We start from the raw sequence: 22,475 nt of genomic DNA, 5'->3' as shown, positions 1-22,475 counted from the left end.
ATTCTGGAAGCTCTCCAGTCCCTGAGCTTTTGTGTTTTTATGGAATCTCCATTAGAAGTCAAGATTGATTCAATCAAGGGCATTGTGCCTGGACTCAATCACCAGCCCCTTCCCCTTCTCTATCTTCCCCTTCTCCAGGAAGGGAATTGAAAGTTTCAACCCCACAATCACGTGGTTGGTTCCTTTCTAAAAGTTCCTTTCTAAAAATACTCAGAGGGTTTGTTACAGTGATCAAAAGACATAGGAAATCTCAAGAATTGTAGGAGCTCTGTGCCAGAAACGGCGATGAAGATCAGCTATATATTTTTCTTATTATAAACCACAGTATTATAGTTGTGTCAGTGGAATCATACAGTATATATTCTTTCTCTTTCATTCAGCAAAGTTATCTCTAGATGCATCCATGCTGTTGCATGTATCAATAATTCATTTCATGTTATTTTCAAGTAGTAATTTACTTACCCATTTATCTGTTGATGGATTTTTGGGTTTTTATTTGGAGGTTGTTTTGGCTATTACACATGAAGATGTATTAACATTCATATAGAAGTCTTTTATGTGGTGATATGCTTTTATTTCCTTTGCATAAATACCTAGGTGTGAAATGACTAGATCATATGATAAGAGTATATGTTCAGCTGTGTTTTTATTGATGTACAGTTGGCATATATATTAGTTTTATGTGTACAACATAATGATTCAATATTTGAATATACTGTAAAAGGATAACAGCAATAAGTCTAGTTAACATCTATTACCAGAGGGCATCCCCAGGCGGTTGAGCGCAGTGCTGTGAAGCTGTCCGCAGCCTCTGCAGCGCCGGTTCGATCCTGGCCAGCCGGCAGGGTTCCCACATGGCACGGCAGACCTGTTCTGTAGTGCCCGCTGTTCCCCTCAGCAGTGTATTTCGTCAGTCTGCCTGTTCTGTTCCCCGCTCTGTCTCTGTGAATCCTCTCACCCTCCCGCTCATCTGGCCTGTACCATCGTTCTTGTGTAAATAAATAAATTAATCTTTAAAAAAAAATCTATTACCAGATAGTTATAAGACCTATTTTCCTTGTGATGAGGATTTTTAAGATCTATTCTCCTAGCAAAACACACACATACACGCACACACACACCCTCCATATAATATTGTTAACTATAGTCACTGTTACATCCCCATGACATTAATTTTATAATTGGAAGTTTGTACCATTTGACCCCTTCAGTCATTGCACTCACCCCTTACCCCCTCCATGTTTAACTTTTTAAGAAACTGCTTAGCTTTGCAAAAAAAAAAAAAAAAAAAAGACTGTTATTTTCATTTCTTTTCAGCTGGATATGAGAGTTCTAGTTTCTCCACATCCTTACCACTTGGTATGGTCAGTCTTTTTAAAATTAGCCATCCTTATAGGTGTGTGGTGATATTGCACTATGATTTTCATTTGTATGTCCTTAATTACCAATGACTAGTGGTACTAGACATCTCTCAGATGATTATCTGTTTTCTGTTTAAAACTTTTTGAATAGCTTGTATTATTATTGAACGTTGAGATTTCTTTATATATTCTGCATGTAAACCTTTATGTGTTATGTATTTTTACTTATTTTATTAGCAATTTTTTCCTTTCTACCCCAAAATGAAAATTTTAGTAGTGCTTGGTACATTTAGACAGTATTAGCTATTACCCTAATATGTGAGTCCAGCAATTAACTCTTAGTGTAATTACTTGGAGGGCCATGTAAGTACCTTCTTACAAAAAATGAAAAAAAAAAATCCATTTCTTGCCTTGTAGTGGTTACTTATTGATACATCCAGCATTTTGTAGTTGTTCGCACTTCATTATAACATTAGTCACTCAAGTATACCTGATTATATTCTTCTTTAAAAGACTTGGAACACATTTAGATCAAAGTGTCCCTAGACTCTTTAATACATTCACTCCATAGAGGTAACCGTTGTTAAGAATTTGGTTGTGTTTTCTTCCAACCTGTGATAGACTTGTGCATATATAGGTACATAAAGGAAATATATAGTGATATTTGTACAAATGATATACTATTATCCTGAACCTTGCTATTTTCATTCATCTCTGTCTGAAAGATAACTCTGTATGTATTTAGTTTACTGCTTTTTTATCAGTTGGCTTTTCCTTGTTGGCAATTCCTAGCTTTCATTCTAACCAACAGTTTTCAGTAAGCATTCTTGTACATGAATCCCTGTATGGGTGAGAGCATACCTCTTAGAATAAGGAGTATAAATGCTAGGTCAAGGAGATGATAGTCTTAGTTTTATTAGCTATAACCCTTTGGAAGGGCAATATGATGGTATGTATATCTCTATAAACTAAGTCTGTTTCCCTGTCACTCCTGTGCTTGATACAATCACACTTAAATTTTTGCTATTATGATAAGGGAGAAATGCAGTCTATCTGTTGTTCCACTGTCATGATTACTCAGATGATGGGGCATCTTCTTACCATTCGGAGGGAGTTCTTTGCATTTCTCTGACATGAATTGCCTGGGTCTTTCCATACTCTCTCTGTTGTATTTTTGGCTTATTCTTTTAATCTGATCGTGTTGTTTTTTACATTTTAGATATTATCTATCATTAATAGTGCTTTAGTTGCTGCAAGAATATAAAAATAGAGGGTTTTTTTGGTCAATTTGAGGGATTTTTAACCCTAAAGAGAAGCCTAGAGTGGGCATTCCATTTATTCACTCACCTAGATTGGCTTTTATTTCTTCACTCCTTCTGTTCACATTATGTATAGCATTTGAAATAATTTCCTATAAATGAGCTGTTATCATGCAAACACACATACTCAAATTCTTATAAATGTCTCATTTTATTGAGAAGTATTTCTTAGCATTGATAGGGCATAAAAAATAACAGATTACCTGTAGTTCCAAATTGAGGAAGCAGAGATGGTCCTCTTTTCTTGTCCCAAATACCATGTTAAACTGCCGTTTTCCTTACCTTACCCCCACACAGTAATTTCTCTTAAGTCTTCTGAAAGATGAGTACATAGTCATAGTACTATGATATGCATAGTCATAGCCATGTACTATGTATATACATAGTACATAGTCATAGTACTATGACACATACACAGAGTCCTGGCAGATATCAAATGGGGTCTGAATTGCCAGGTGCTGATTCACAGTCAGCTGTTTTAGGCATAATGCTTCCTTGACCTGGGAGGTAGGATGGGACATAGATACTATCTGGATCTCTACAGTGGTTAACCAGAGGCCATTTATATAACAAAAAGTCATGTATATGAAATGTACTAAACAGTAAGGGGGTTTCAGGTGAGAATATGAAGTTTGCACATAGAACAACCAGGCAGCATAAGGAGGTGGGCCAGACAAAACCATCCATTTAATAAAATTATAAAAGCTCTTATGGTTGGGAATGTAGACCAACCTCTTCCTGTAAAAGTCAGGGGGTTATGGCAGAGGATCAGTGCTTTACACAGGTCAGGATTAGGAGTCAGAGGGGAGGAGAGGGAAGACAGGCATCATATTAGAAGTCCAGGATTACTTGGAGACGGAGGCAGACAAATTTTGCTACCTTGGCTGCCTTCATATCCTGAGAAGAGAGAGAAATAAAGTAGCCTTAGCTTCTTGATATATTTATAAATGGGAGTACAGAGGCAACATTTACAGATAGGAATGTGGTGGCCCAAGTACTCAGAAGTCAAGTTGAGTTTCTGATATGTAATTATCTTTGATATGTCTTGGCAATCCAGGAGATTTTGGGTCTCTCTCTCTCAATCTCTCACTATAAAACAAGTTTATTTAGATCCATTCATATAAAAAATTATTAATTTTATTAAATGTCTGGTTTTATCTGGCTGGTCAAACAGGGAAGGAAAATAAATTGTTCTTGGTAAAAGCATCTTTGAGGTTCCAGAATTTGTAACATGCATCAGAATAAACTTTTATGCATATGAAATGTATAAAACAGGTGTAGGGTAAGATACAGACATATTTTATAGTTCCAAATGTACTGAGTATTCCGTTATATGGACACTAAGACTATAAAGTGGCATGCAAATAAATATTTTTTAGGATTATTTTACATCTAATAGGAATTAAGTTACTTAAATTTAAAAAAAAAATCCCAAATTAAACAACATAAGAACAGAACCACTTTGTAACCCATAAAAGATATTATCAATTCTTTGATGTCCTCCAGAAATAGGTATTTAGGAGAGATTTCAGATGTATCATTGTTATTTGGTATAAATTTGCTTTTTTCCTTGGGATACTGGTTTAGTGTTGCTATTGTTGTTATTTAGTTGTCTATTTAGCAAAGACCAGATGACTATTTTTAAATAATAGAATGTTACTTCTGAGCCTTCAATAACATTCTTACATCCTCTGCTTATTGAGTAGCTTCCATGTGCCAGCCATGGTGATGCAGGGTAATCTCCTCCCTCCACCCCAGTGGAGTCTCTCTAATTATGTTTTAATTTCCCAGGGATGAGTGCTTGTCACTCAGTGACACTGAATTTTATTTATATGACTCCCTCTCTCCCACACCACTAATACCTTGAGGAAAGAGATTTTGTTTGAGTTTTATCTGTTTATTCTTTGTACTTTCACTGGTTAAAGCATAATGAAAGTGCACTCAGTGTTTGGCAAGCAGGTGAATCCAATATGATAGTTTCTGAAAGCCAACTGAGTTGCTAACAGAAAGGAAGCAAAGAATACCAGAGCTGGAGGGAACATGGGAGACCAAATCTGGTTTTTCAGAAGAAGAAACTGAACCACACTTTGATTAAACTTGCAGTCATTAGGGCAAGTGGCAGAGGTGGGACTAGCACCTGGGTTCCCCTGTTCCTAAGCCAGTGTTGTTCCTAACCCCGCCTTTCTCTGTTTCATTTTGCAGAAACATAGTGTCAAGAATAGCAAAATGTAAACATTTCTTGCAGTGAAATACAACTGACTACTTTTATGCAGTCTACACTCCCCTTCCCACTCCACTACTTTAGAACTTGTGCTTAACTAAGAGAAGTGAGGCAGGGTAGCTCTGGAAGACAACCTCTAGGTTGGGAGCTGAGAAGACTGAGCTGCTTTCTTTGGGTGTGGGGATATATTATTACTGGTATCTTCTGGGGAATGTCAATGGGCCTACATGGTGCCATGAAACTGGGTTAAGCAGACATACCTCTTGCCTTTTAAAGTAAAAAGGACAGGGCCTCCCCAGTGACGCAGCAGGTTGAGCACAGCGCTGTGAAGCTGTCGGCAGCCTCTTCAGTGCGGGTTTGATTCCCGGCCGGCCAGAGAGATACCCACATGGCATGGTAGACCTCTCCTGTCTCACCTGCTGCTCCCCCTAAACAGTGTATTTCAGTCTTTCTGCCTGTTCTGCTTCCCGCTCTGTCTCTGGTGAATCCTCGCACCCTTCTGCACCCCTGACCTGTACCCCAACTCTTGTATAAAAATAAATAAATCTTAAAAAATTAAAAAAGGACACAGTAGGATGTACTGTGGGAAGTCAGAAAAAGTCAGACAGTGTTCTGTCTCTAGATTCTGCATGGGTTGGAATAGGACCACTTCTGCTTGGATCACTTTTATTCTGAGGACAAAATTCGTGCATCCAAGTCAATGAAATTTAAAAGCTAGAACATCTGCAGTACATGCACATTTAGGTTGGTGTGTATAACACATCTGTGCAATGTGATTTTGCTCTTCCACACACTGCACTCTAATTGCCTGGCACACAGCAATCAGAGCAAAGGTTAACAGCATATCAAGAACAGAAATGACAGAACCATTAACATTGTCAGTTTCTGCAAACTGTGCACTCTCAACACTCAACTGGATGGATGGATGGTCTTTATGGCTGCATCTCGGAGAACCTAGTCAATCAGTTTCGTGCGCTCAACTATTTTTATTAGTAATATCCCTTAAAATATGTAATAAGGACTCAATGCAGCTCATATAAATTACTCTGCATCCCGTCACCCCTCTTTGCAGTCACAACGTAAACAGTATATTCTATGCATGAAAGCTCTTATCCATACTAACACTGTAGTGGTATGCTTTTCCTTCTAAAATAGTTTTCTTACTTTGCGGTCTGTGCACACAAGTACTTAAGAGTACATCCATATGTCCAAGAATGTCAGTTTACTTTCCTTTCTCCTATGTGAATATAGGAGAATATAGTTTAAGTCTTAACAAAAAAAGTAGCTAATGTGTTCATCTTGTTCCTACCATGATAAATACAGTTTCTCTTCCAGTCAAGTTGTACAGAGTTGGGAGAGAACATTGCTTCCATCAGTAGAAAGAGAAGAAGCCAGATGATCTGTAAAGGCTGGCAAGCCTTCCTGAGTAGAAAAGGGACACTTGAGTTGTTTTATGTTTAGCAGAGCTTGGGAGAAATAGGTGACCACTGAAGAAGAGGGTAAAATGAGTTCTTAAGGTTGAATGTGAGTTAACATAACAGTTTACACTAACTGGCAGCCCCAGCTCAAGGTGACTTTACATTCACAAGCTCTTTTCTACTGGCTTATACCAGGTGCTCATAAGAAAGATAAGGGGCAATCCTGGAGACCAGATGAAACCCCCTTTGATGGTGTACCCATGTGTATGTGGAGGTGTCAGACCTGCATTGGGGGTCAGGCACACTGTATTGTCTGCTTCCCCAGGTCCTTTTCTCTTATGACTCAAAAGTTGTTGGGAGGGCAGCAAACCTGCTGGTCCCCAGGATCCAGGCAGTTACCTGTTGCTTCTAGTGGAGATCTAGGAACCCCTTTTACTACTCTTTGTAACCAGCGAAGATCCTTTGCTTCTGCAGAAATAAGTAATAGCAAAATAGGACAACTTCTTAGACCTACACTCTTTCACCAATGCAAAGCAGAACTCTGCTTCTGACCACAAGGAGCAGGAAACTCTCAAGCCTGAGACAGACTAGTAAGAGGCAGATTTTAGCTGCCTTAGGGAAGAGAGGCACAGGTTGTGAAGAGGTCCTATTCTGATGTCCAGGTACACAGGTTCCTTCCTAAGATTTAGGCTGGACTAGGGGAACTGAGAACTTTCCCTGCAGCTATCAACAACCTAGTACCTAGAAACAAGGTAACAGCAATCCTCTGCTGGGGAGCACACATGTGGAGCAGGACCATCCAGGGGCACACACTGTAGGGCAGAGCAGAAATTACATTAATTTTGTAATTAAAGTAGATTTTGAGATGTTTATTATGAGGGGTAAGTGGAACATCACAATGATAATGGGGTCATTTCACCAAGAAAAACATAACCTTAAATATGTGTATACATTCAACAACAGACACTCACAATACATTTTAAAAAAAACTGATAGTTATTATTGGCAGCTTCAGCTTTGTTTCTCCATAATTCATAGAGCAAGTAAGCTAAAAATCAGTTAAAGATACAGAAAATCTCAGCAGTATATCATATGCAGTGGTTCTTCACGTTCTTTTTTTTTTTAATTTTTTTTTTTATAGAGGCATGCTTTATTTATTTATTTATTTGTTTGTTTTGTATATACATGCACTGGGTACAGTCAGAAGCGCGGGAGGGTGAGAGAATTCACCAGAGCCAGAGCGGGGAGCAGAGCAGGCAGAAGGACTGAAGTACACTGCTGAGGGGAGCAGCGGGCGGCAGGAGAGGTCTGCGCGCCATGTGGGACCCTCCTGTGGTGGCCGGGGAGCAGCCGGGGATCGAACCAGCGCTGCAGAGGCCGCGGGCAGCTTCGCAACCCAGCGCTCAACCGCTGCGCCACCAGGGAGGCCCCACTTCACGTTCTTTTGAAGTGTACATGGAACAGTCACCAAAACAAAACATTATGTGGGCTGTAAAACAACTGTCAACAAATTTATTTATTTTAAAGATTTATTTATTTATGCATGTAAGAACTGGGGTACAGGCCAGTGTTGTTGGGGTGTGTGTGTGAGAGGATTCACCAGAGACAGAGTGGGGAACAGAACAGACAGATTGACTGAAATACACTGCTAAGGAAAGCAGCGGGTGAGTCAGGCGAGGTCTGCTGCTCCATGTGGGCAGCTCCCTGGCTGGGGATTAAACTTGTGTTACAGAGGCTGTGGATAGCTTCAAAGGCTGTGTCTCAACCCCTTGTGCCACCAGGGGGGCCCAAATATCAACAAATTTAAAAGAAAGAAGATCAGATAAACCATATACTCTGAATACAATGAAATTCAATGGAAAATAGGTAACAGAAGATAACTGGAAAAATTCATCAGTTATTTGCATTACTAAAATGAATTTTCTTTTCAGGGAGGCTTTCCAAATGGTTTCTTTATGGGCAGAAATGGAGAATGAAGGGTCATTCAGAGAGCTTCATACTGTTTTAAACATTTGTTAAATTGCTTCTGTTACTTTCTAAGTAATCATGCTACAGGAAAACTTCAGTATGTGGAATTTGAAAGAGGTCACATAATCTATTGGAAAGTAGGAACGTTGATTTAAAATAGAAAGCATGTTGCTTTGATTTTGAAATTCTTTAATCATTTACTTTAATTAGAAGTTAAATGCCACAGTTCAGCCATTTATTTGCATAATAAATAAAATTAGAGGGAAAATGTTAAGTATCTTATTTTAGTAATGAATGTAACATTAAGATTAAAGTGACAACATCATTAGTATCTTAATGGTGTACATTTTTGGTCCAACACACATTTTCATCAAGCCTCCCAGCAACTTGTAAGAAAGGCAGGGGAGGGCCTTCCTGGTGGTGCAGGCAGTTGAGCGCAGCGCTGTGAAGCTGTCCACAGCCTCTGCAGTGCGAGTTCGATCCCCACCAGCTGCGGAGATGCGCACATGGCGAGACAGACCTCTCCTGTCTTGCCTGCTGCTCCCCTCAGCGGTGTATTTCGTCAGTCTGCCTGTCCTGTTCCCCACTCTGTCTCTGGTGAATCCTCTCACCCTCCCGCACATCTGACCTGTACCCTAGTTCTTGTATAAATAAACAAATCTTAAAAAAAAAGAAAGAAAGGCAGGGGAGATGTAGTTAGTATACACAGGATGGGTGGGGCTATTTTGATACAGTAATATGTAAATCTCTATATTCAGTGTTGCCTACCACTTTTTATGTATCTATTGTCCATTTTATCTATGCCATTCCCTGCTGGTAACTTACTCTTTTTTTGTTTTTTTCACTCTACCTAATCAGCAGTGGATATGTGTTACTGTTTACCATTAAAGTAAATTTGAGGACAACATGAATAGGTTATGGGGACAGTGAAGTGTGGTGTTACCATATTGAAGGGAAGGTCAGAGCCTAGGCTGGAAATTTTAAGAGATTCTTCACAAAAGGCATTATGAAGTGAAACTTGCTGCTCAGATTGCTGTGAACACATACAAATGCTTGAAAAATAAAAAATTGTGCGTATCTAGCTGCATCTCTTAAAAACCAAGATGTGCTAAAAGGTGAATCTATAGATGCTAGAAGCAAAGGGAATGAGAGGATGAATGGACACACAAGGGGCTGGAGGCTGGATTTACTGCTCCCACAACATGGAAATGTACCTGGGATAACCTGAGGCCATGAGTGAAAAACGAATACTGGGATTTTCTAAGGGTTATCACATCCCAATAAGAAACCCTTAACATCTGACATCCGACTGCAAAATTGAGGCATCCAGAAGGAGAGAGTAGAAGTGTGGGAGCAGGGGAGGCAGGGTTCCGGTGGAACGTAGTGGAGGATTGTTGGGGCCCTTTGCTGGTGGACATTGTGTGAGAACATGTATTTGTAGAGGTTTCAATCCCTAAAACAAATAAAATGGTGTAAACCAACTGTATCTCAATTTAAAATAGAAAAGAAAAAGTTGAATAGAAAAATCGTGCTTAGCAACTCAGAAATAGCTTGCCTTCCGCCTGGGGTGCCAGTAGTAAGAAAAGATGCACTCTTTAGTGAGAAATTAGAACCCTGCTCCTGGGCCAGTCTCAGTCGAAGCAAATACAAAATTGCTCTCTCTCTAAGGAAACTCATGATAATAGAGTTCAGAGAACAAACCTCACCATGAGAAAGTTTACAAGAATAAATTAGGCCTTCTAGGATGTGTCAGCAGATGGAACATACATGCATGTATGACACACAGTGCACTTGCTTGCACACATGAGCACCTCTCACACACAAGCTCACTTGCACACAAAAAGTGACCACACCAAGTATGGAGGTAATTGATTAATTGGTATTTGCATCCTCCTGGAAGCAGACACCAAGACAGGATTAGGAGTAGGAGTGCAGGGATTGCAGAGGGGCCGGTGAGTTCCATGTTTGCCCCTCCCGGACCTGGTGGGAAGTGCACTGCTTCCTTCTCTCCCCGGTGATGGTCAGCTGCCTCTGCTGGTGTGGAGGCTCCTCTAGCACTTTTTGGTCTCTGGCAGAATGAATATAGAGGATCATGGCAGACTCAGAACTTGTAGTTATGTGGGATTAACTGTGGCAATAGTGAGCCCCCTTTGGCAGTAGGCTCTCCAGTCCCATGATTCAAGGATAGAAACTCCCAGACCCTCAGTGGGTGCTTGGCTGTGGTGCTGTCTGGTATACCATTCCTGCCTCCACACTTAACTTCTAAACCCAGGTGTCCTTGAGAAGGCTCCCCATTGCTCAGTGGCACCTTCTGACTGGAGGTTGTGGGCTTTGCTGACACCCACCATGATGGGCCTATTCCTAAAACTCTCCCACTATGAGGTGGGGCACTGGGGTGATGTGTGGATCCTGCTGGGCCTCTTCTGGAGACCAGCACTGCAGGCTGGAGAATTTTGTGTGCTTTTTGTTCAGTGCCTCTTCTGTGGTGAGATCTTTGCAATGGGAGGTAGCATGATACAGAAGTCTTCTCACTGTGCCCACTCCCAGTGTCTTTCTCCATACGTCCTTATCACTGGTATTCTAGTTCTTTCCTTCCAGTCCCTTACCACACAGCCAGTCTGTTGACTACTTCCCAGGAATCTCTTAATATTCTCAGCTTACAAAGCAGACTGAACTGAATGTATTACTCCCACCTCCACCTATGGGGAAGGTTTCCCCTTCACTGGCTTCAAGGGCCATCCCTGAACACCGCAATCATCAAGCTCTGTTCTATTTCTGGCTTGCATCCATGTATTGGCTATGAATTCAGTTCAGACTTTCCTTCCTCTTTCATCTAGATGCATGATTCCGTCATCTTGCCAGAGCTACAGGCATGGAGAGGTGGGTGACTTGGAGATCTAGGTCTCCTGCTTGCATGTCTGACTTCCCTTTGGTTCTGCCTTGATGGATGTGTGATAGGACAGAACCAGGAGTGGTGACAGAACTATCTTATGGTGGTTTAATTGATTTAATAACATGGCTGACAAACTCAGGTCATTGTGGGGAACAGAATATGCTGGCTTCTTGGGGTTCCATGGTCTCCATCAGGGCCTGGGCATACATCAAGAACTTTCTCAAAGGCATGTAGTTCTTTCTGTGATGACCTGGACTTCAGAATCCCAGGAGCATGAGTTTTGTTTCACCTGCAGCTTGCCACAGGCTCTGTAGTGTGAGTGGTGGGGACCACCCACCACTCTGCCTCTACACCATCCTGTTAGGTTGTTGGCAGCACAGCTGGACCCTGTTGCTGAGTCCTTTCCTGAAAGCTCCAGGCCCCATTCACTTTCTGCTTTGTTACCCAGTCTGCTGTGTCACTCAGTCTGCTGTGTCACCCAGTCTGTGGGCCCACACAGTGTTCCTCCAGGACCCAATCTGACAGACACTGTGGTTCCTGCTTTGTGGCAGCAAATTCAGATGCAGCCATTTGTCTTTTCTTTAGGAGGGGCTGTCCCAGAATGCCCCTGAACACCACTGGACCCACAGAAACTTCACTGCAATTGCCAGACCCCAAACATTCATAGGGTTTATCTCCCACACTGAGGAGTTCATGAGTCTTACTAAGACCTCCAGTGTACTAGCCACTCACCACTCCTGGTTCTGTCAGTCAGCATAATGATGTCACTCTGCTCTCTTACTGGTCCCAGCACTGATATGCTGGGATTTCTTTTGTTTTCATTTGGTAACCAGGACGATAAATGCAGCTAATGAGAGGAGCACCTGTTAACTTGTGGGGGAGGGGCTTCTGCAACATCTAGCACAGTGGTGTACTGTCACTTCCAGGGGTTTCTGATGGGGTGATGGAGAGGTGCTGGATTGAGCATTATCATGGGTGTTCATCATTATTTCATATTACAGTTTTCAGGATCCCAGGATTTCTCTGCTGCTGCCTGGACCTGTGTAATAGGACTGTCTTGACTGAGCATTCCAATGTTGTGCATGTTCTCACATTGGCTATTAATGGTTGGCTATTAATGGTTTGTTAACAGCTTTCAGTAGCTCATTATTCTTACACATTGCATAAGTATAGCCTACCAATTCCCAGCCAACTCTGCTGTTTTTATTGGTATTTTTCCTTTTCTGTTTTCTAACTATCTGTATTATTTTGCTTATCATGGCATTTCTTTATGCCAGAATCTTTTTCCAGGTGATTTTCCTGTGAAATCTTTAGCATTTGAACCATGATCTTATGTCGGAGCTGTTCACATCCTGCTTACCAATTAGTGCATCACCCTTTCACCTGCAGAGTGATATGTGGCAGGCTCCAAATCCCTACTTTCCCATCTGTTTTTTAAGACTACTCTACTCTCAGTTCCACTCATTTTAACCTGAGTCTTTTGAGAACCAAATGGCAAGTTGGGGGTCACACCTGCAAGCTTTTGATTAGGGAAACTGTTTGTGAAAGGAAGTAGGAAGCTAGAAAAGGCTGGAAGAGCCATCAAACCCCACATCTGACCACTGGAGAAGGAGTGGAGATGGTTGGGTGGAGACCTTCTAGCCTAGTTGTCTGTGCTAAGGGAGCTTGAACAAAACCATTAGGCAGTTCTTGTCTTTGCCAGTTTCTCTCATTTATTTCACTCTAATTTCTTGCTGGTGACTGACTTTCTAAGTCTACTTCATGTGGGGAAGAAGTTTTCCATTTCTACTCTTCAAGAGAGCAGCAACTAAGCAGTAGATCAAGGCCCCACCTCCACATTCCTAAGGAAGAACTCTTGCCTGGCTTCAACTTTGCCTGGAGTCCAATTCACAGTTTTACCAAGCTGTATTTTTCTAAATAGAGAAAAGTTGGATAAACCACAGTTTTAACAGTAATGCCTTATGTAACTTCTAATAATTCTGTGGTAAATAATGGATTAACAACTGATTAGCATATAGACGACTTTGAAGAATGATTTGGATGGGTCATAATTCTTCCAATGAAGAAATCAGGAGGCGTACTTGAGTAGTTTGTTGGTAACTAATGGGTTAGTTTTTGTTTGTTTTGTAATAGCAAATCATTTTTAAGAGTAATGATTCACTCAATATTTTCTCCTTTACCTCTTCAATTTATTCAAAACTAGATTAGTATCAGATAAAATAAAGGCTCTCTGTGAAGAAATGCATCTAGTAGAGTACTTCACACTAAATTGGAAAGCCACAAAAGTCATTGCTGGGTAATTAGAATAAAAAAAAGCTACCAGACCCTTCTAAAATTGTAAGGAAAGAAGCATGTCCTCTCTCTGTTGTCTTTCATATTTAGACAAGTATGGGAGCTCCAAATAAAGGAATGAAAACAGAATTAATTAAAGATGAAATATTGGAGCAACAGCAGACAGTGTCCAGAGAGAAGGCCGAATATGTATGACTCTGCTTGTGGTATATAATCATCAGACATGGTTTGAATGTTCAAATTGTGTTGTTTGCTGTGAAAGGCATTGTGGGGAACACAGAATTTGTAAACTCAGTCCCTAAATTCAGGCAGCTTATAGTCGTCCTTGGGAAGAAAGACAACCATCAGTCCTAGCCAGAGAGCAGCACACAGATGCTTGCAGATTGCTTGGAATAGTAAGTAGAGAAGTGAATGAATAGCTGACGTGATGTCGCTTCTGAATCCTTCTCAAACCTCCTTGTAGTTTCAAAGTACTGTATATTATTAGAAAATGTGAGGTATGGTGAGGCCCACAGATCAGGAGACAACTGCCATTGAAAAGACACGGTTACAGACCTCAGGAGGGCCGTGCCCTACGGGAGGAGGGGGGGCATGGAGGGGATGGGAGGGGAGGGACACACAGGGAAGACCCAGGGTCAGTCAGGAGGCAGAGGGAGTGAAGGAGGAACTGGGGGCAAGAACCTTTATTGTGCCTTTTTATTTGAAGGAACGAGTGAGGCAAGGTGGACAGGTTTAGGATCATTTCAGAAGGCATACTGTTGTCCAGGTGTTGTGGTTCCTGGTCAGGAAAGTATTAGGACAAGGCAGTAATGAGACTGAGTGTGAGAGCTCAAAAAAGGAGGTGCTGGGCTCCGGACTGGTAGATGTGGACATAAAAGGAGGCTCCTGAGTGAGTGTACTAGCTCCAGGAATTGACTAACTCTGGAAGGGGACGATTTCCAGGGTCAGCAAAGTCCCAGGTGTCAAAACATCAGAATATTGAAAAGAGAAAAAAGACATGGTTAATAGACCCTTATAGAGTTAAGTGTTTCTCTTTTGTGCGCTAATGACATCATTAGCAAGTCTCCAGGTCAGTCCTCCAGCAGGTCGGCCAAGTACAGCGGTGCTCCCAGTGCCTCCCCTATTAAGTCAGCAGTTCACTGTGACCCAGAGAGGGATGTCTTCAACACAGACAGGGCCTTTGTCAGGGCTGGGGTGGGCACAGAGCAGGGCGAGAGCGCTTCAAGTGAGAATGTCAGCAAAGCCTTGTGTGGGCCGCAGCCTGTGCTAGCTCCCAACAGGCCGTAATGACAGGCATATCTGGCATTAATTAGGGAGTTGCTCAGTTCAGGGACAGGGGAAGACTGTATTTATAGCTTTGGACATGTTTTAGACATGCAGGGGGAGTGCTGTGTAGTATGTGCATAATGAGGATTCTATGTATTTGAACATTTTAGGTACAGAAAAGTGAGGGTTTTGGGCTGGGGAGATGCTATATGAACAAGTTTCTAAGCAAAGATGTAAAAACATGGGGAAAGAATGACATTCCATCCTTTATAAATACAAAATGATTGTGGAAGAGAGGGATTATCTATCTGTCTGTCTATCTATCCATCCATCTATCCATCTATCCATGCACACACAGCATTCAGCTCCTAATCTTACATTTATCCCAAATCTTGTAAAAGTCTCTTTTGAGAAATTATTTAAAAGCTAATTTACTCTTGGGCCACTTTCACAAACCAGCATTACAAGCAGACTGCAGATGAATTCAGAGCCCCGTGGTACATCCAGCTTGTTAGCTTTTCTGTGTCAGCCCTAGAAGCTTTTGCTGCCTCAACCCTCCCCCTTATCGCTCTGTGCTTCTTTATGGACATCTTGGTTTTTGTTGCTTAATTTCCTTCTTGTTCCCATGGAATCAGTCCCTGCTGATCAGTTTTCAGTATTTTTCTTTCCTGTACTTTTCTGTTTTTATTAAGTTTATTAATCATTTTTCCTTTTATCCATGTGAGAAGTTCTAGTATTCTAGTTTATCTTCCTGTGATTAGTTACCGTTCTGTTGCTTTAATTGATTTTCCCAGAAAGAAATGACAACTCACAGTAAATCTTGTACTCTTTAGCCTTGAGATTTGTATATCCAGAATTTTCAGTCTTCTTCCTTGGGTGCATATCTCTTACATAATTTTATGTAAATATTTCTATCTCCTTTCTGTGGTTCAGCCTTATCCTCAACTAGTGAACTGTTCCTTTTACTATTTGTATAATAATAAATAACATTTTAACAACATAAAAGATAAATTAATATAGTTAGTTTCATTATTTCGATATTACAGTATGCTAAGCACTATTGTGATTTATATCTGTATGAACTCATTAAATCCTCACTCTATGAGGTAAGGTGCTATTGTTACTCCCATTTTACAGGGACTAAACTGAGGCACAAGAGAGATGAAGTGATCTGTTGGCATTGAGTCTGAAAATATTGTCATTATGCTCAACCACCACCTTAATGGATGTAAAGCAGAATAGTAAATGAAAGCAGTGTGTAATTCAGCATACCTTTTCCTTCATAGCTGCCATTCTGCTCTCCTTTGCATCATTCCCCACATACCAGTGCTGCATGACCCTTTGTAAGGGAGCTCTCCTTCACCCTTCAGTCACATCCACAGAAGGGCAGCTTGGAGAAGGGAACTGAGGAGTGGCGGGGGCGGGGGGGGGGGGGGCCTCGGGGGCTGGAGAGCGCAGATCTCTTTTACCATTTAGTTGTTTTAACTAAATATGCCCTAACCCTGTAGCTGTGCCTCATGCCTCGAGTTCAGATCCTTCCGTTCACCTTTTCCAGAGAGTATAGCTTTCTTTACTTTCTCCCTTTCTTTAAAGGGAGAAAGAATTCTTAAGTGGATTTTTTTTTTTTTTTTTTGTGGGACCCTCGATGGCTGCGGGCAGCCCAGCGCTCAGCCGCTGAGCCACCAGGGGAGGCCCTCTTAAGTGGATTTTAAAAGCCAGCTCTTCTGTTTTCATATGCCTCCTTCCCCCTGTTTCATAGATACCTGTTTCTGTTCCTGAGCACTGTGGGGGCTGGTCGGCTTACTCCCATCTCTCTCTATTTGCAGCCAAGTTGTGGCCTTGTCCATTTCTTAAATTTAAACAGCCCACAATTTTGAACTCTTGTTCCTGCTGCTGTTAGTACTTGTAGATTTAACCTTTTCTCTCTCGTTTTACTGGGAAGGTAGGGAAAATAAAAATGTATATATTTTTCTATAAAAGTAAGATTGACTGGGAATCAGTCAAAACTGGGAATAAGTTTTCAAGGGAATTAAAACTGCATTTCCTAATCTACAAAGAACTGACATGACTCAACAAAAATGAAGTAAACAACCCAGTCAAAAAATGGGCAGAAAGCTAAAAAAGAAACTTCTCCAAAGAGGAAATGCATATGATCCAGCAATTCTAATCCTAGGTATCTACCCAAAGGACACCTGCACCCCTGTGTTTATTGCAGCACTATTTACAATAGGTAAGCTATAGAAACAACCCAAATGCCCAAAAATAGATGAGTGGATTGAGAATATGTGGTATAGATATGCAATGGAATATTACTCAGCAATCAGAAAAGATAAACTCATGCCATTTGAAGCAACATGGATAGAGCTGGAAGGGATCATGCTCAGCGAAATAAGCCAGAAGGAAAAAGAAAAACATAGGGGGAATGTAGAGGATCTAAATAAGGGATCAGGGAAAAAAAGTAATTATAATAAAGTAAAAATCAAAATCAACAAGCCATGTAACCAGAGACATTCTGCAAGGGTGGAGAAGGGAGGAGGATCAAAACAGGGGTGGGAAGAGCACAAGGACTATGGTGATGGTGCATGGGTGAATTGGTGGTGGGAATTTTACGGGGACTATAATGGAGATGAAAATGCATACATTGTACAAAAATGAAAAATGATGTAAAAATATATAAAATAATAATTTAAAACATCTTAAAACCCTACATTTCCTAAAATGTATGAACTTTGAAAAAAATGTCTTTTTAAATTTTTAGATTGTGAGCCATGCCTTTAGTGAAGAGGAACATCGAGCCCCGGCACTTGTGCCGGGGAGCCCTGCCCGAAGGGATTACCAGTGAACTTGAATGTGTAACCAATAGTACTCTTGCTGCTATCATCCGCCAGCTAAGCAGTTTAAGTAAGTCATTTCATTTCTAGAATGCCATTTTTTGATTACCAATGTCATTTTATTTAATTTTAATATTAGCAAATGGATTCTTATTCAATAATGATGTGATTGTCCAATGAAAAGCTGTGGCTTTGAAGGAAAGATGCATCCTCTCTCCGGGGACTGCCCAGTATGCGCCCTCACTGTTCTTGTGATGCCAACTTTATGTGCTAAATATGTAAAATAAGTTAGAATCAACCAATTCACAAGTTATTAGATAAGATCAAATGTGAATTTAAACCAGTGCTCATTTTTAAAACAAAGGTCAAATAACTGGTAGTTTTTCTCAAAACTTTAATGAATTATTTTGTTAAACTTGATCAGGACTAGTTGATTTTTCAAAATGTATTGATAAGTTGATAAGCTTATCAAAATATATTGAAGAATTGAAAAGTAGTTAATATCTGTAATACACCTGGCACAGAATAGATGTTCAATAACTATTTGGTGATTGAATAATATTCCAAATGAATTTTAAAAGAGGCCTTAAAAAGTAGTGATTTTTTCTGATTTTTACTTATTAAAAGTTAAATACAGGTATTGACTTCCAAATTGAGGTAAAATATGATTATGGCACATACACAGTACCATGTGCATTGGTTATATAAACAAGTGAATACAAGCATAAGAAAGAAAAGACTGTGATTCCAAATTGGAACATTAATATGAAATACCCAAGGAATATTATATGTTTTTTAAAAATCAAATATGCATGAAAATGCTTTTTCCTTCAAAGCTTTTTGAAATTGCAGTGTTTTTCCTTAACTTTTACATTTATATTGTGATCTTGTTTTCTCACTTTGTCCTACTTGTTTTTGGTTTAGATGGTTTACACAGCATTTTTGGTGACAGTTTTTCACAGTTAAGTTTTCAGAAACTGTTAATAACTAGAAAATCCTCCATGAAATTTGACATATTGGTAGCCTCAAGCACAAGAGAATGTTTTGAAAAAGAATTCAAGTATTTTTATTTACTTTGGAGAAGAAATTGTGGATAAGTATTATTTCCTTCAGATAAATTGTACTGTATAGTTATTGATACCTTTTTAATATAGGGTATATATAATCATTGGCTAAGGCAATAGTAACTTGGAAATTACTTAAAATGTTTTTTCAATGATTTCTTCTGGAATCTAAACTAATTGTAATTGACTTTGATAGTGGTTATTAATAATGATTGATCCATTATCTATAGAACTACAATCAATGATTGTAGTTACAGGGAGATACTTATAAATTATTGAAAAGTAAAAAAGTTTCTATTTGCACTAATACATTTTTTGTAAGAACGCCTTAGTCTTGGAGCCTCCCTTGGTGGCTCAGGTGGTTGAGCACTGCACTGTGGAGCTGTCTGCAGCCTCTGCAGCACGGGTTCGATCCCAGTGGGCTGGCAAGATACCCACATGGCACAGTAGACCTCTCCTGTCTCACTTGCTGCTTCCCTCACAAGTGTATTTCGGTTGGTCTGCCTGTTCTGTTCCCCGCGCTGTCTCTGGTGAATCTTCTTATCCTCCTGCACATCTTGCCTGTACCCTGATTCTTATATAAATAAATAAATCTTTGAAAAAAAAGAATGCCTTAGTTTTGTTTTTATGGTTGAAATATCTTTTGGCATAGATATTGACGTGATGAAAACCAACATAAACTGTTAAAGTTTTAATAATCAGGCTGTATCTCATGCTATGATTTTCAACATAGTGTTGTATTAATTGTGTGTATGACACTGTGTCACACCATAAACTACCCAAACAGTATGTTTTGTTTCACATAGTCCACTCGTGGTTGGCAGAATATTAATAGCTTCTCCGAAGACATCCTCATATTAATGCATGGAACATTTTGCTGTGTTAAATTATCCATCTTGGGCCAAGGTAATCACAGAGGTCCCTGAAATGTGGAAGGAGGTAAAAGAGTCCATGTCAGAGTGATGTGACATGAGAAAGAAAGATGGAAGAAGAGGCATAGAACCAAGGAGAGCAGCCAGCAAACTGGAAAAGGCAAGGAAATGGATTCTCCCCTGCAGCCTACCGAAGGAACACTGCTCTGCCAACACTTTGATTTTAGCCAAATGAGATCCATTCAGACCTTGAACTCCAAAATCGTAAGATGATAAATTAGCATTGTGTAAAGCCACTGAATTTGTGGTAATTGATGCACCAGTAGCAGAAAACTAATGTACCACCCTACCCTTGGCTATATTTTCCATGCATAATCCACTGTGGCTTTGTGTATAGACCAGAACTCAAGACTTAGTTAACCTTAGTCAGGCTGATCTAACTTCAGGGGATCTTAACCCTGCTTCTGTTAGACTCACTTGGGGGGCTTTAAAACAAGAGGCCACGAATCACACCAGAGAATCTGGTTGTATTGCACCAGAGATGTGATCTATGAAGTTAGACGCTGGGTGTCTGGATTACAAAGATAAATTAGATCAGGCTTAGTCTTTCTGGTGTGAACTCAGACTACAGTGCATTTCCTAGTTAGCATGACTTTGTTAGTATAGTTTGAAGTCAGGGCGTGTAATACCTCTGTTCTTACCCTATTTAGTCAGGAGAGCTTTGACTATTCAAGGTTTTTTGTGATCCCATATGAAAGTCAGCAGTATTTGTTCCATTTCTTTGAAGAATGCCATTGAGATTTTTATTGGAATTGCACTGAATCTGTAAATTGCTTCAGGTAGAAAAGCCATTTTAATAACGTTGATTCTTCCGATCCATGAGAAGGGAAAGTTTTTCCATTTCTTTGTGTCTTCTTCCTTTTAAGTGTTTTATAATTTTCCTTGTGTAGGTCTTTCATTTCCTTTGCTAGATTTATTCTTAGATACTTAATTTTTTTGGTACAGTTGTAAATGGGGTGGTTTTCTTAATTTCTTCCTCTCCAGACTGTTCGTAATCAGAAGGCTACTGATTTTTGTGTATTGATTTTGTAACCTGCTACTTTACCGAACTGGTTTATTGTTTTGATTAGTTTTTCCATGGATTTTTAGTGTTCTCTCTGTATTATCATATCATCTGCAAATAGTGATAGTTTTATTTCTTTCCCAGTATGGATTGCTTTTATGTCTTTCTTTTGTCTAATTACTCTAGCTAGGACTTACAGCATTATTATGTAAAGCAATGGTGAGAGTGGACATCTTTGTCTTGTTCCAGATCTTAATGGAAAAGCTTTCCATTTTTCACCATTAAGAATGATGTTAGCGGGGCCTCCCCTGTGGTGCAGCGGTTGAACGCTGGGTTGCGAAGTTGCCCGCAGGCTCTGCGGCGCTGGTTTGATCTCCAGCTACCGGTGGAGGGTCCCGCATGGGGCGCAGACCTCTCCTGCTGCCCGCTGCTCCCCTCAGCAGTGTACTTCGGTCCTTCTGCCAGCTCTGTTCCCCATTCTGGCTCTGGTGAATTCTCTCACCCTCCCGCGCTTCTGACTGTACCCAGAGCTTGTATAAATAAATAAATAAATCTTAAAAAAAAAAAAAAAGAATGATGTTAGCTGTGGGTTTATCATATTTGGCTTTTATTGTGTTATGATATATTCCTTTTATCTCAAGTTTTTCAAGGGCCTTCATCATAAATAGATGTTGAACTTGATTAAATGCTTTCTTGGCATCTATCAATATGATCTTGTGGTTTTTCCTTTTTTGTTGTTCATGTGAATTACATTTAGTTGATTTTTGGATGTTGAGCCATCCTTGTGTTCCTGGAATAAGTCCCACTTTGTCATGGTGTATAATCCTTTTGATGCATTGTTGGATTGTGCTTGCTAAGATTTTATTGAGAATTTAGCAACTGTTTTCTTTAGGGAGATTGGTCTGTAGTTTTCTTTTTTTGTGTTGTCTTTGGTTTTGGCATTAGTGTAGTGTTGGCTTTGTAAAATTTATTTCAAGTATTTCTCAATTTTTAAAGAGTTTTTATAAGACAGGCATCAGTTCATCTTTGAATGGTAGAACTTGCTTGTGAAGCCATTTGGCCCTGGGCTTTTGTTTTCTGGTGGGGGGGTTTGATTATTGTTTCAGTTTCACTCCTTGTAATTGGTAAATTTTCTGTTCTTTGTTCAACCTTGGGTGATTGTATAATTTAAGAATTTATCCATCTTATCTAGATTCTTGAACTTGTTTGCATATCATTGTTCATAATAATCTCTTTCCTCTAGATTTCTGCTGTGTCTGTTGTAATTTCTCCTCTTTCATTTATGATCCTGTTTCAGTTATTCCCCCTCTTTTTCTTTGTGAGCCTCACTGGAGGTTGGTCTATTTTGTTTGTTTTCAGAGAACCAGCTTTTGGTTTAATTGATATTTTGGACTGTGTTTTTTATTTCTATTTCATTTATCTGTGCTTTAATTTTTATCATTTCCTTCTCATCTTTGGGTTATTTTGTTGTTTTTTCTAGTTCCTCGAGATGGGAGATTAGATTGATTCTTTGAGTTCTTTCTTGTTTCTTGATGTGGGTCTCTATTATTATATACAATATTGTCCTCTTAATACTGCGTTTGCTGTGTCCCACATGTTCTGAAAGGTTGTGTCCTCATTATCATTTGTCTCAAGGTATTTTTTCTTCTTCTTTGATTTCCTCATTAATCCAGTGGTCTTTCAGTAGTGTGTTGGTCAGTCTCCAGGTACAAGCAATGGAGGTCTCCTTGCTTTCTTTCTGTGGTTAATGTCTAGTTTGATACCTTTATGGTCATGGAAGATACTTGCTGTAATTTCAGTCTTCATGTACTTGTTGATGTTTGTCTTATGACCCAGTATGTGGCTAATCCTGAGGATGATCATTGTGTACTTGAGAAAAATGTATAACCTGTTTTGGGGGCATGCAG

At 39.9% G+C, this 22,475-nt stretch overlaps 1 protein-coding gene across 2 annotated transcripts in view; it reads left to right on the top strand.

Annotated features, from left to right (window-relative positions):
* Positions 1 to 17,506: 17,506 nt before the first annotated feature.
* WASF3 (WASP family member 3) overlaps positions 17,507 to 22,475 on the top strand; it is a gene marked incomplete at both ends in the record, with an annotated part of 47,318 nt that continues 42,349 nt past the window's right edge. For both annotated transcript variants that reach the window (XM_084235154.1, XM_084235153.1), the window contains one exon: positions 17,507 to 17,639. In XM_084235154.1, coding sequence (XP_084091280.1) covers positions 17,507 to 17,639 — 133 coding nt within the window. The remainder of the gene's footprint in view (positions 17,640 to 22,475) is intronic.

This window comes from Talpa europaea (assembly GCF_964194135.1).
Source record: "Talpa europaea genome assembly, chromosome: 6".
NCBI classification, from domain to species: domain Eukaryota; kingdom Metazoa; phylum Chordata; class Mammalia; order Eulipotyphla; family Talpidae; genus Talpa; species Talpa europaea.
The sequence above is the reverse complement of the archived record's forward strand: the minus strand, read 5'-3'. Positions and strand labels throughout refer to the sequence as shown.